Below are 13,932 nucleotides of genomic sequence, written 5' to 3'. Positions count from 1 at the left end.
TCACACCTGTTAAGATGTTTTATTAAAAAAAAACAAGAGATAACAAGTGTTGGCAAAAATTGGAGAAAAGGAAACCCTTGTACACTGTTGGTTGGAGTGTAAATTGGTACAGCCATGATGGAAGAGTATAGAGGTTCCTAAAAAAAAAAAAAAAAAAGAAAACCAAAAATAGAACTACCATGTAATCCAGCAAGCCCCCTTCAGGGTATATACCTGCAGGAAATGAAATCAGTATCTCAGAGACATCATTGCAGCATTATTCACAATCTTCAACATATGAAAACAATCTAAGTGTTAATGGATGAATAGATACAGAAAATGTCAGAAAATATAAACATATAATACTATTTGGTCATGAGAAGAAAGGAAATCCTGCATTTGTGACAAGGATGAGCCTGGAGGATATTGTGCTAAGTGAAATAAGCCAGACAGAGAAAAACTATATGACATCACTTGTTATGTGGAATCTTCAAAAAAAATGTCAAACTCAAACATAAGGTAGAATGGTAGTTCCCAGGGGCTAGGTGGGGGAAATGGGGAGATGCTGGTTAAAGGGTACAAACTTTGTTATAAGATGAATAAAGTCTTCAATATTTAATCATTAAAGTTCAGTAGCAATCATTAGCATTAGCAGACATCTGCTTTGTATTGGTGTAGGATTTCTGGGCCCAAAATCATTTCCTGCCTCCCTCCCAGGAGAGAGGGTTTTTATTTCTATCCTGCCCTCAGCAACACTGGATCTCTACTTGTATCTGGGGCTAGACTGTTCACTACCCCACACGCCCCCCCCTGCCCCCACACAGACAGCTAGGTTTTGTTTCTGTCCCTTCCTTAAGCGCAATGGAATTTTCTCTGAGCCTTGGAGGTAAGAGGGCTTGCTGCCCCTGCTCTAGCAGCTTAAGACTTTTAAGAGAAGGGTTTGGGAAAGCAGGTGAGTCTTTGGGCATGTCACCCAACAGCAGCCTATCACTTCATGTTTGCCTGTGCCACTAAAGGCATCTCTGCAGGTCTCCTGCCCTGCTCCCAAACTTTCTTGTTTGTGTTTGGTAAAGGTCTAACTTCTCCTTCGGAAGTCCCTAGATATTCTAAACTGACATGCTACCCACACTTGGCCTTTAAGAATGTTTTTTTTGTTTTGCTTTTAAAACATGTATTTATTTATTTGGTTGCACCAGGTCTTAGTTGCGGCAGGCGGGCTCCTTAGTTGTGGCTAGCCAGCTCCTTAGTTGCAGCACGTGGGCTCCTTAGTTGTGGCATGCAAGCTCTTAGTTGCGGCATGCACATGGGATAAAGTTCCCTGACCAGGGATCGAACCCAGGCCCCCTGCACTGGAAGTGCAGCCTTATCCACTGCACCACCTAGGACTCCTAAGAATTTGTTAACATTTTAGTTGATTTCTTCCTATCCAGCCACTTTTGACTCTTGTGCTCTACTAAAGATGAAATGGGGGACTTCCCTGGTGGTGCAGTGGTTAACAATCCGCCTGCCAATGAAAGGGACATGGGTTCGAGCCCTGGTACTGGAAGATCCCACATACGGTGGAGCAACAAAGCCCGTGTGCCACAACTGCTGAGCCCGCATGCCACAACTACTGAAGCCTGCGTGCCTAGAGCCCATGCTCGGCAACAAGAGAAGCCACTGAAATAAGAAGCCCATGCACCACAACGAACAGTAGCCCCCGCTCGCCGCAACTAGAGAAAGCCCACGTGGAGCAATGAAGACCCAATGCAGTCAAAAAAAAAAAAAAAAAAAAAGATGAAATGGTTTATTTCACAGATACTGAGTCCCATCAATTTACTTGGTTATCTTGAGGCCTCAACTATCTGATAGGCTCAAGAAAAATGATTTTTATAGATTACCTGGCATTTTTTTTGTTAAGATGGAAGAAACATTCTCATGGAGATTTTTACATTCTAAGTGAAATCAGAACTCTCATCTCCTTATTCTTACAAATGAATTTTATTCATTTTCAATTATGAATAACAATTACATTAGAATCTTGACTAGAATTTTACTAAACTAACTTTGGTGGGATGAACAACATTATAGTATTTGGTCTTCTTATCCAGAAATACTGGTTTTCCTACTCATTTATAGAAAAAGCACACTCCAGGTTCCTTATGATACAGAGTCAATGATTTAATTGATTTTAACTTAAATTCCATATTAGCACAAACATAGAGGTGGCTTCTGGTATTAAAACACAGTTAAAGATAAACAGGAAAATCAGAAATTATTAGATTGGAACCAAATAATCATGTAGGTATTGAGAATCGTAACAGAAAGTAAGCATTGTTTTAGCTCTGAGATTCCTAAGAGACAAATCAAAATGCAAATAGTGTGTTATATAGTTCTCTTAGTTTAATACGAAGAATGCAATTTTATCAGGAGAAATTTTTCTTGCACTGAATCCTAGGAGGACTTTTTAATGTAGTTCCTTTTAGAAATAACAAGATACAAATTGAGTTCAAACACTGTTTGGTCGAAAATAGTCAAATGTCTTTCAAATGACCACTTCTTTTCCTCACCATAATAAATGCCAAGAGCACATTTCCTATATTAATAGAAAAATCAATAAGTGTGAAAAGCTGAAGTAACCCTGACAAGTTTTTCAGAACAATTGTTGAAAATATTCAGAAAACACCTTTAGTTGGAAAACAGCAGAAACAAAAATAGAAATATCACATTTCATATATGCAATAGAATACAATGCTGAGTTTAGTTCCATAATAAAAGTCATACCAATTTTTATGTGTGGCCAAGGATGGAAGTATGGATAAAGAAAAAGAACTGAAATCAAGGTAGAAGATAACTCTGCTTACTGCCTTCAAGTCTTGTTTGGAGAGGAACCTCTGGAAAACCATGAGTTAGGATAACGCTAGTCTACTAGCATGTCAGAGGCAGAACCCATATAATCTCTAGAAATATAATTTGTCATTCCTCCAGGTAACTCCCTTAAGGGGGTTTGGTTCCACCAATGAATAAAGTTCCTAATTCTATACTAAGTTCATCCTTTGGGACATCAATCTCATCTCTTGCCTCTTCCCCAAGCTTCTTCCACCAGGGTGCTTGTATATGCTTCAGGGTGGTAAGATGGGCCTGCTTGGCCTTGGCTGCCACAGGCCTGGATCTGCTTAGGAAGAGCTCAGGTTCTTTTCCTTCTGCCTCCTTCAGACTTGGTGCTTCTGTAGTAAACAGAAAATAAAAAGGTGAGTGGAAGAGTTCTGTACCAAACAAACAGGAACTTGGAAACTACAGTGTTGGAACTCTGCAATAGCAGGCAAAAACAAGGTTCCAACTCTGAGTCTATTATTATTGTCAGCTGTAGATGGCATGTGACTATTCACAAGTTGTAGCCCATGCTTCCGTGTTTAAAGGGAAAGAATAAAAGAAAGAGGTAGATTTTTTTAGATGGTTTATTTAAAAGAGCAGAAACTTTTAATATAATAGCAGAATCCTTACAGATGAGAGGCTCAGTTCCAGCCACCTATCCATTCAAAAACACAAAATTTGCAAGTAATGGCACTAAAGAGAGGACCCTGGCCCCTTTTGCTCCACAAATACTAAAAGTGTTTCAGAGGCCATCTGAGACACTGGCTTCATGGATGGGATCTCTCATTAAATGCACCAGTGGTTGTGAGAAGCAGATGAATTAATTTTTGTGAAAACACTTCATTAAAGTGCCACCATAACCACTCTCATCATCTACTTTTAAAATATGTTCAAAAAGCTTTTCATACTGTATATCAGAATCTGGCTAGTAGGGCTCAGCATCTTTATAATTAATAACTTTTCTGAGTTGACACATATCAATGATCACAAGGCTGAGGGAAGCAGTCAAGAAGGTTATGGGGTCTGCATCATTTGAAATCATTGTGTGGTGATATGATCTAGAAGGAGAAATTTCTGAGGATAGGAGATGGGTTAATAGACCACTAAATGGTGTTTTCCTTCTGAAGATCTAGATGTCACAAAATCTTACATAGGGTGTTCCTTTTAGGAAGCAAAAATGGAATGAGCACATACTCATCAACTGTTCGATGTTGGTGTTGATCCGAGCCATCAGTGCCTCCCTGTGCTGTTGGGCTCTCTCTTCTAGAGCCCTGCCCATGAAGTAGTGTTGCAGTCGTTCTTGTGCTTGGGAATGGAGCTCCCTGCTGATCACATCTGATACCTCAGAGCCCTGGGAACAAAGGACAAAAAAAGTGTCACATGAAGGACACATATATCAAAGTATGTTTCACTTAACCACTTAGTAGAGGTTCTAGAATGCTTAGCTGTCTCTCATCAATTGAATGTTATGGTTGATATCTACCTTGTACTCTTGAGCAAGCATTAAATAGCCTCTTAAAAGCAGCTTTAAATGAAAATGCAGGTGGGCCAGATTCTTTTTGGTATGCTCCTATACCTCACTTCCTCACATAGTATGGTATTCTGGGAGAAGAGGTAAGATTGAGAAATCATAGTGAAAATTACAAATGGTTTGGTAAAGATACTGGCCTGGAAGAGGAGTAACAAGACCAATCCTTTTGTTCTAGCCCCACCTGGTAAGACTACCTAACTTCTTGTCCTAACCCCACTCCCAAACTTATCTAAGCCATAATGTTATAACGGCTTCTAATTTCACAGAACAAGGGACAAAATCATTCAAAGGACCATATTCTTTTGGCTAGTCAGCTACTTTAAAAGGAACTTACCTAATTAGTTTGGACAAGGATGAAATAATCTCAACATTGAAGCTGACAGAGCTTCTGACACCCCAGCTTTCTCAAATATTCCAGTTCATGGATCTTGGATACAGCCCTGTTCCAGCTAACACCTTACTTTTCAGCCACAGAGTAACAGGTGTACTAGAGTATGGCTAGAGCAGCACTTCTTTTTTTAACAGGAGAATGCATCACAATCACACACAGTGCATTAAAAAAAATAGAGATCAAAGACCTAAACATAAGGACTAAAACTATAAAACCCTTAGAAGAAAAGACAGAGGAAAAGCTTCATGATATTAGATTTGGCAATGATTTCTTAAATATGACACTGAAGGCACAGACAACAAAAGAAAAACCAGACAAACTGTACTTCATCAAAATGAAAAAGTTTTGTGTATCAAAGGACACTATCAACAGTAAAAAGGCAGCCCACAGAATGGAAAAAAATGTTTGTAAATCATACATCTGATAAGGGATTAATATCCAGAATATACAGAGAACTCCTAAAACTCAACAACACAAAAACAAACGACCTGATTAAAAAATGAGCAAAGGACTTGAATTGAAATTTCTCCAAAAAAGATATACAAATAGCCAATAAACATATGAAAAGATGTTCAAAATCACTAATTATTAGAGAATGCAAATCCAAATCACAATACCACTTCACATTCATTAGGATGTGAAAATAATAAATGTTGGTGAGGATGTGAAGAAGTCTTGCTGACGCAGTACGGAAAACCACTAATTTGAAGTGAAGTCTCCCTTACTATTGACTTTACTTATATGGTCCACGTAATTATAAGACGCCAAATCCATTGACTACGGTAAAGCAACTGCATTACCTTATGCCAAAAATAAATGTACATATACAGCTGAGACACTTATTTGTTGGTGAATATCACCCACTGCAATAATGTAACACTGGTACCATGGCACAAAAGCCTACATACGGGATGTCTTCTGATATAGTCATCCACTTGTTGCTTCAGTTCAACTCTGCGTGCATCAGTGAGTTCTCTGAGTCCTTGCCAAGGAGCAAATAGTTTCTTTTTCTTACGGCACTTTGCTAGGAATTTAAGAGTCTGGGACAAAAAAAAAAAAAAGATTTGTGATTTTTTTTCTTCCCTAGCAGAACTATTTCCTTCCTACCAAAACATATGATAGTGACAACAGCTGTTAACCCTTTTATGTATGGGGAGAAAGATAGGATTGTGACTGGGGTGACAGAGGACAATAACTTTATCGTTATATTCTTCTGTAGTGTTTTAATATTTTACAAGGATATATTCATGTATTATTTGTACAGAAGGCAATAAAGAAAAAAAAAGGGAAATCAGCTTTGGGTTCTAGTCTTAATTCTAGCCCCTTATAAAACTGTTTGATTTGGGGCAACTCATTCAATCTCTATAGGATAGGTTCTATGTCTACAGAAAACAGGGATCCCAATTGTACTTAGCCAAAGGATTGTAAAGATCAAGGAGAAGGTATACAAGAAAAAGCTTGGTAAATGAATGTGCTTTCTCCTGTCCTTCAGAATGAATTCCTGGTAAGAAATCTTTTAACAGGCAAGATGTGGAGACACATCTGAAATTATTCTGCCCAATTTTTTTTTCACTCTTCTCCCTTCTTTGTAGTTTTTACTTTCATCGAAGTTATATGTTCACATTGCTTAAGGCAAGGGTTGGCAAATTATGGCCCACAGGTCAATCCAGTCTGCTGCCTGTTTTTGAACAGCTGAAAAATGGTTTTTTACATTTTATATGATTACAAAGTTCAAAAGGAAAAGAATTAATTCATGACATGTGAAAATTATGTGAAATTCAAAATTCAGTGTCTACAAATGTTTATTGAAACAAGAGTCATGCTCATTTGTTTACATACTATCCACAGCTTCCTTTGGGCTACAACTGTAGAGTCGAATAGTTCCAAGAAACTGTATGACCTGCAAAACCTAAAATATTTTACTATTTGATGCTTTCCAAAAAGTTTGTTGATATAACTATTGTTTAAAGTGTCAGTTTTAGAAGAATTGTTAAAAACCTCTCCCCCAAAGACAGCAACTTTAGTTCTTTCAGGTTTTTCTTCTGATGTTTATCTCCATCTACATTTTTGTGATTTTTTTCAGTGATAGGTATTATCTATTGACTTTCTTGTATGAAAGATAAGGACTTAGCTCTCTTTCACACATACTTTTTATATCTCCAAATATCCAATATTATTAAATCATAATTTTAGTTAATGTTCAGTGTTTACATTATTATGACTGCATAAAGGCTATTCATTTTTCAACCATGTAGTGATGATTACTTTTTCTTCCTTGCATATTTTTATTTTCACTGGAATTAATAACTCTATTATTTTCCTGTGCTTATTTTTCTATATATTTATCACTGATTATCACAATTTCTGCCCTAACTGTTCATACATTAAAACACATCAGGCAATCTATCAAATTAATTTCCTTAGATACACATATTCTGGAGCTTTCTGACTTGTTCCAATCTGGATAGATTATTCCCTATGCTTGGTGCGTAGCTGTCATCCCGAGATCTCCCATTCCCCATCATCTTGGTGACTCTTTTCATCTTTCCTTTGTGTTTCCTGGATTCCATGTTGTCCTTTCTTGGGTTATTCCTTTGTTTCAGAGACTTTGTGATGCATAAAAATGTCTTTAGTGTATCTTTACCTTTAACTGATGGTTTAGTTGGATGTAGAATTCTAGTTGGAAATCATTTTCCCTCAAACATTTGACAGCCTTACTCCAATATCTTTTAGCTTCCAATAATGCTGTTGAGGAGTACTTTTTGCCCCAGTGTATTTCACAATAATGTGAAATAGATGTGAGTGTATTTTTGTCATTGTATTGGACATTCAGTCTTTTTAATCTAAACCACATGATATTCAATTCTGAGAAATCTTAAATTATTTGATTTCTTCTCCTCCAGTTTTTTTTTTTTTTTCTTTGTTTCAAATGTTTGACCTCCTAGACTGGTTCTGGTTTCTTTTTGCCCTGCTCTCTAGATTTCCCAAACCTTTTTTTCTAGCCCTTTTATTATGTCTTTCTTTTTTCTGTCAAATTTTATTCCATTTGTTCCCTGTTATCCAGCATCTTGGTTTTTGCTTCTGTATTATTTTCTTTTAGCTCTCGGAGAAAATAATACATTTTAAAAGTTTTCTTATCCCTGCAATATCTCTATTTCCACCAAGTAGTTTTATTCTATTTGTTTTGGCCTTAGCTTCCTGCAGACGTCCAGTGATACTTTCAGCTGATATTTAAGAGTGGGCACTAAAAAGCTGTTTAGAAATGCTGAGCAGATGGGTAGGGTTTATCTATTCTGTACTTCTTTATAGGGCTACTGAACTGGGCTGTTTCATTGGAGTACCTCATTGTGAGTACATGTATAACTATTCCCTTGGGCTGTTCAGATTTCCTAAAGAAAATGTTTTCAACCTACTGTTTACAGGATACAAGCCTGGCTGACAGCACTGAGATCTGAGAAGAAAAAAGGGCTTGGAGGTTTTCACATTCAGTATAAAGATTTCCTTAATACCCTTGTTTTTACTATAGTACTTGAGCCTTCAATTGCGCTTACATTCTCCTATTGAGATTTTCTCCTTTTCTTCTATTCTTCCCTTTTCTTGATTTTTCTTCCTTGCTTCTCCTTCTCTTTCCTCTACTTCCTGCTTTTAGTATGAAGCCAGGCTTATGATGCTACTCTGGGAACTCAGAGTAAAGTTTCCAGAACAGAGGAATTTTTGCCCTTAGATCAGAAAAGTCCACCTTGACATCTCTGTCTCTTTTCCTCATTCTTTGTCATTTTAGGACTCTCTGAAATTGTATTTATCTCCCAATGTTTATTTTTTCAACTGGTTTGTTTCAGTAAGTGCTTTTGTTGTTGGTCTTTAATAGATATGTATATTTGATACTGTTTTGCTATAATCAAGTAGCAAGAATTAGCTATCATTCTGGCTCTAGAGAGCAGACGCCAGCAAACATCACCTTCTTTCTGAGCTGCTTTTTTTTTTTTTTTAAGAAGGAACAATTAGGTTTATTTGCTTGTGCCAGGAAATATCTCACATACATTGCTATAAAAACCATGTTTATCACTTTAGTGTGGAATTCTTTAGAAGCACTGGCAACTTTGGAAACTGGATGCACTGAACTGGTGGATGCCACAGATGGAAAATTCTAGAAGGCAGCCAGACCTGCCCTTGTGCTTGTCACTAGTTTCCAGTCTTTGATTTCCAGGTTTTGGCTCTTTCAAAGCCATTTTTCACATTTCTGAAATCAAGAATGGCCTGAGAAATCTCTTCATTTGTGTGCATCAAAAATGAACCTAGAGTAAAAAGAGACATTCAGAAAGTTCTGGGTGATGAGAATTTTCTTCTACCACTAAAATGGTGCATATTTCTGTAGTTCTTAATTTGAAACAAACTCAGGCATATCTGAATAGCAAACGGTTATTTTCCCAGCATCAGATCCTCGAGGATGGTAAAACAGGTTTTTAGGATTGTGTATGATTATAAAGACCAAACTTCAGATAAACATATGCAATTAGACCTCACTCATCCATTGCAGGCTGTCATCAGCAATGGCAATCTCTTTATTAAAAACATTCTTAGGTTTGGTTCTATTATGACCATTTTTGTAGTTTTAGTTCTTTTTACCTTCTTTATTCTTTTTAATTGAGGTATAATTGACATACAATATTATATTAGTTTCAGGTGTCCAACATAATGATTCGATATTTGTATATATTGGGAAATGATTGTCACAAAAAGTCTAGTTAACATCTGTCACCATACGTAGTTAGAGAATTTTTTTTTTTCTTATGATGAGAACTTTAAGGATTTACTGGGGCTTCCCTGGTGGCGCAGTGGTTGAGAGTCTGCCTGCTGATGCAGGGGACACGGGTTCATGCCCCGGTCTGGGAGGATCCCAAATGCCGCGGAGCGGCTGGGACCTTGAGCCATGGCCGCTGAGCCTGCGCGTCCCACAACGGGAGAGGCCACAACAGTGAGAGGCCTGTGTACCACCAAAAAAAAAAAAAAAAAAAAAAAAGATTTACTGTAGTTGTCAGTTAAATAGCATTGGCTGATGTCAAGAACTGAACTGATCTGATAAAAAAAAATTGGCACATCTTGTCATAGTTTTCGTGTCTCTGCAGTATATGAGGCTGTGTCCTTACATGAGGAGTCTAAGTAATTTTTGAAAACTAGTAGCACCTCATTGACAATAACAAAAGATTACAAAAATTTCAAGTCAAGAAAGAATCACATTTTGGATTCTTTAGGGGTCAGCACACTTCTCCATGTTGAACTGTTTCTCTCTCTCTTTTAAAATTTATTTATTTAATTAACTTATTTTTGGTTGCGCTGGGTCTTCTTCATTGCTGTGCATGGGCTTTCTCTAGTTGTGCACAGGCTTCTCATTGCGGTGGCTTCTCTTGTTGCAAAGCACGGGCTCTAGACACACGGGCTTCAGGAGTTGTGGCTCACAGGCTCTACAGCACAGGCTCAGTAGCTGTGGCGCAAGGGCTTTGTTGCTGCACGGCATGTGGGATCTTCCCGGACCAGGGATCGAACCCATGTCCCCTGCCTTGGCAGGTGGATTCTTAACCACTCGCTACCAGGGGAGTCCCAACAACTGGTTCTCTTTCTTTCTTTCTTTCTTTTTTTTTTTTTGCGGAACGCGGGCCTCTCACTGTTGTGGCCTCTCCCCTTGCAGAGCAACAGGCTCCGGACGCGCAGGCTCAGCGGCCATGGCTCATGAGCGCAGCCGCTCTGTGGCATGTGGGATCTTCCCAGACCGGGGCACGAACCCATGTCCCCTCCATCGGCAGGCAGACTCTCAACCACTGCACCACCAGGAAAGCCCAACAACTGGTTCTCTTAATGGCTCCTCAGGAATTAGGACAAAGTGGCTTCTCTCAGGATCCTTGTTCTCCACCTGGACACTGTCACCTTCCCCCAGCACAGCTGTGTGATGAGGTTCTATCTTTTGTTGGGTGTTAGGTCCAATATGCACGTTTCCAGATATGGTATAAATGAAGCTTGATCACCCTTTAGGAATAGGCTGGGAATGCTTTGCTCCTTGGTCCAATCTTAACTCCAAATATAAAGTTGGTGTGTAAGTATAAATCTTGGACTTGATTCCCAGGGATTCTCCAGAAATGACAGCAACAGTAACACCATCCTTATGGGTTTAGGGATTTTGCTGCTTTTTACTTCCTGGTACCAAGGCTCCACCATCTTCTGTGAGCTCCTCAAATTAACCCACAGCTGTAGGCCATGGACTGACTCCTCCGAGCAAGGCATCTCCGCACAATGCCCCAGCCCATGGTCATCCACTGTAGGTCTCCTGTGTTCAACTGACCAGCATGTCCACAGAAGTCTTCGCTGGCCATGATAACCCCCTTCCAGGAGGTAATACACTGTTTCAAAACCTCAGTGTGGGTGATCAGGAAATCCACCTGGTCTACCGCCTTTAAATTCATCAAACAGTAAAAATGGATCCAGATTTTTAAACTAAGGTCAGCCAATGCTTCTGCGGACCCATGCTCCAACCCCTTCTGACTGCTCCCAGCTAAGCACTGAGGGTAACCTTGCAGGATGCCATATAAAGGCTAAAATGCGAGCATGCTGAGGCTTAGCAGATTGCAGTGCTCTGCAGAAAGAAAAGTCATTTGCCACTTGCACCAAATTGCAGAGGACCATTTAAGCATCCCTGGCCATCTCCCTTGGAGACTCCCCTGGGAGTCTAAAGCTGGCCGGGGAGGGTGGGGTCCTGCTAACTGATCGATGGCACCGGTCCCGCCTGGCCCCATGGGTACCCGGTACTCCAGTGTTCTTGGGGGCCCCTTCTGAGCTTAAGAGATGAAAAAGCAAGAAAAGAAAATCCTGGAACATTAAGAAGGAAAAGACAGCTAATTCTTCAAATTTAATTCTAATACTATACCACTACATAGAACTCCAACTTGTTTACGTAAGGATGTGTAATTTGAAATGAGCAGGTGTACATAAGGTTTTCTTGATTTTTATCTATCTGAGAAACAATGCCTCTCTTTTACGCAAAGTGAGGGACAGAAGGTAAACAACAGTTCTGGCCTTTGTCTGCCAAGGACACTAATAACCAGTTCCTCCTGAGGGATAAGTTCAATGAAATGATATTCCAACTTCGTTCTGTGAAATTGATAATTATTTCCTTTTCTTTGTTATCAAGGTCATCTGCAGTGCTAATAGAAATATAAAATGAGTCAAATATGTAATTTTTAATTTTCTGGGAGGCAGAATAAAAAGGTAAAAACAGGTGAAATTAATATTTTGCATGTACTGAGTTACATAAGCATAACTCAATATATGTAAAATATTAGCATTTCCACATGTAATTAAGACTCCGTGCTTCCACTGCACCACTGCAGGGGACACAGATTCCATTCCGGGTGGGGGAACTAAGATCCTGCATGCTGCCACGGAGCCCAGCCAAAAAAAAAAAAAGTCGGTAGCCACGAGGTAAAGGTATTAGAAAGGACCCAAGGCACTGATATCCATGGGTCCATGGGTTAATCCTTAGGTGGCATTGCTTAGCAGAGGGTAAACAGCAGATGTGGGTGTGATTCAGTGATGGTGCAGGACGGTTTGTTGCACACATGGCCTAAAATCCCCAAAAGAGCCTGAGAAAGATGGAGGCAGCAGACATCTCTTCCTATTTCCCTAGTATTTACTCTGTTTTTTAAGTGGTTTAAAAAAATCTTTGTAAAAGCTTAATCAGAGAAATCAATAAGGAGACTGTTCAAAATCTATCACTGTGAAAAACTGAAATTGACCTAAAGTTTAACAATAAGGGATTTAACAATAGGGATTAACAAACAAAGTTCAACAAAAAGGGATTTAGGTCAATAAATTGACCTAAAGTTTAACAATAACAATAAATAAGTTTAACAATAACAATAAAACTAAATGCTACATGATCTGAAATCCTAATATGAACGTTAACTATGTATAATAACTAGACATTAGGAAAACTGGTCATTAAGTGAAATAGACAGCCTTGTACTATGCTTTTCCAAGGCAATAAAATATTACTATGCTCCAGATAAATCCCAGGAAGATCATCATTTAAGAACACCATTCTATAATTCAAGAATTACAATGATCTAATTATACCTAATGTATTATCTGTGCATTAAAAAACATCTAATATGATAAGCTGCTCCTACGCAGGACTTTACAATTGACAAAATACTTTCCCATAAATTAGGTCATCTGATCCACATAACAACTGAGTGAAAAAGATAGGGTAGACATTCATTCATATGTCAAGTACATGCAGGAAGCTGACAATAAATAAGACTTTGTTCCTTACCCTTGAGATTCTCATTGCTCAAGTAAGAAAGAAAAAAATTAACAAATAACACTGCATTTTGGTAAATGATGTACAAGGGTCTATGGAAATACTAAGGACTGAATGTCTAAATCATTTTGGCCAGTGATAAGGATGTTCTCATTTTAAGAAACTAAGGCTCAGAAAAGCTAAGTGACTTGACCAAGACTTTACAGCAGATAAACAGGAAAGTCAGGTTTGAACCCATGTCTTTGCCTCCTAATCCAGTACTCTTTTTACTAACTCAGACTCACTGCTCTTTGAAGTGTGACAGCTGCTTTATACTCCACAAGAGATGGCCTCTGTTGGCGAAAATTCTTCCTTTCCCTGTACCCTCTCCAATGTTTCTGGATAATCAATGCTGATTTCTCTTCTATTTCCCGATTATGTTTTTCCACCTGACCTAAAAAGATAACAAACACTATTACAACATACTCACTTCTATGCTTTCTCAAGTTCTAGAATCAGGACAATGAAAGTACCAACAATCTTGCAGTCCTTTTATTTTTTTCAATATTGATTTTCCCAATTCTATTATTTTACAATGGTTATAAGATTTTAGAAACAAAACGCTCCAAAAGCTTTCTCAGATTATGCATCTTCTTTGGAAAAGACTCATATCATTTTTTTTGTCTCAGAGGAATGAGAAAAGGGCTAAAAATCCAATAGCAAGAACATTTAGAAAAAAGAATCACAAGTAAATAGTTAGAAAGTCATTCAGTACTACGAAAAGGGAAAAGCACATTGTGTATATATGTTACCTACTCTGCGTGGTTCTAAATTTCTCTTTAGTCACTCAGTTAGTTCTACAGATGACTTTCTTTTTACTTTCTGGGA

General features: G+C 38.4%; 1 protein-coding gene and 1 pseudogene across 7 annotated transcripts in view; both read right to left on the bottom strand.

Moving 5' to 3' along the window:
- Positions 1 to 13,932, bottom strand: part of IQCB1 (IQ motif containing B1) — a 48,074-nt gene continuing 34,142 nt past the window's right edge. For 6 of the 7 annotated variants that reach the window (XM_019923041.3, XM_033855775.2, XM_073804178.1 and 3 more), the window contains 4 exons: positions 13,350 to 13,498; positions 5,663 to 5,794; positions 4,027 to 4,183; positions 1 to 3,185 (listed from right to left, as the gene is read on the bottom strand). In XM_019923041.3, coding sequence (XP_019778600.1) covers positions 2,956 to 3,185; positions 4,027 to 4,183; positions 5,663 to 5,794; positions 13,350 to 13,498 — 668 coding nt within the window. In that variant the 3' untranslated portion in view covers positions 1 to 2,955. The remainder of the gene's footprint in view (positions 3,186 to 4,026; positions 4,184 to 5,662; positions 5,795 to 13,349; positions 13,499 to 13,932) is intronic. The other variant, XM_033855774.2, reaches the window with a different exon arrangement.
- Positions 5,801 to 13,343, bottom strand: LOC101321053 (pirin-like; annotated as a pseudogene).

Source organism: Tursiops truncatus, chromosome 4, assembly GCF_011762595.2.
Source record: "Tursiops truncatus isolate mTurTru1 chromosome 4, mTurTru1.mat.Y, whole genome shotgun sequence".
NCBI lineage: Eukaryota > Metazoa > Chordata > Mammalia > Artiodactyla > Delphinidae > Tursiops > Tursiops truncatus.
The sequence above is the reverse complement of the archived record's forward strand: the minus strand, read 5'-3'. Positions and strand labels throughout refer to the sequence as shown.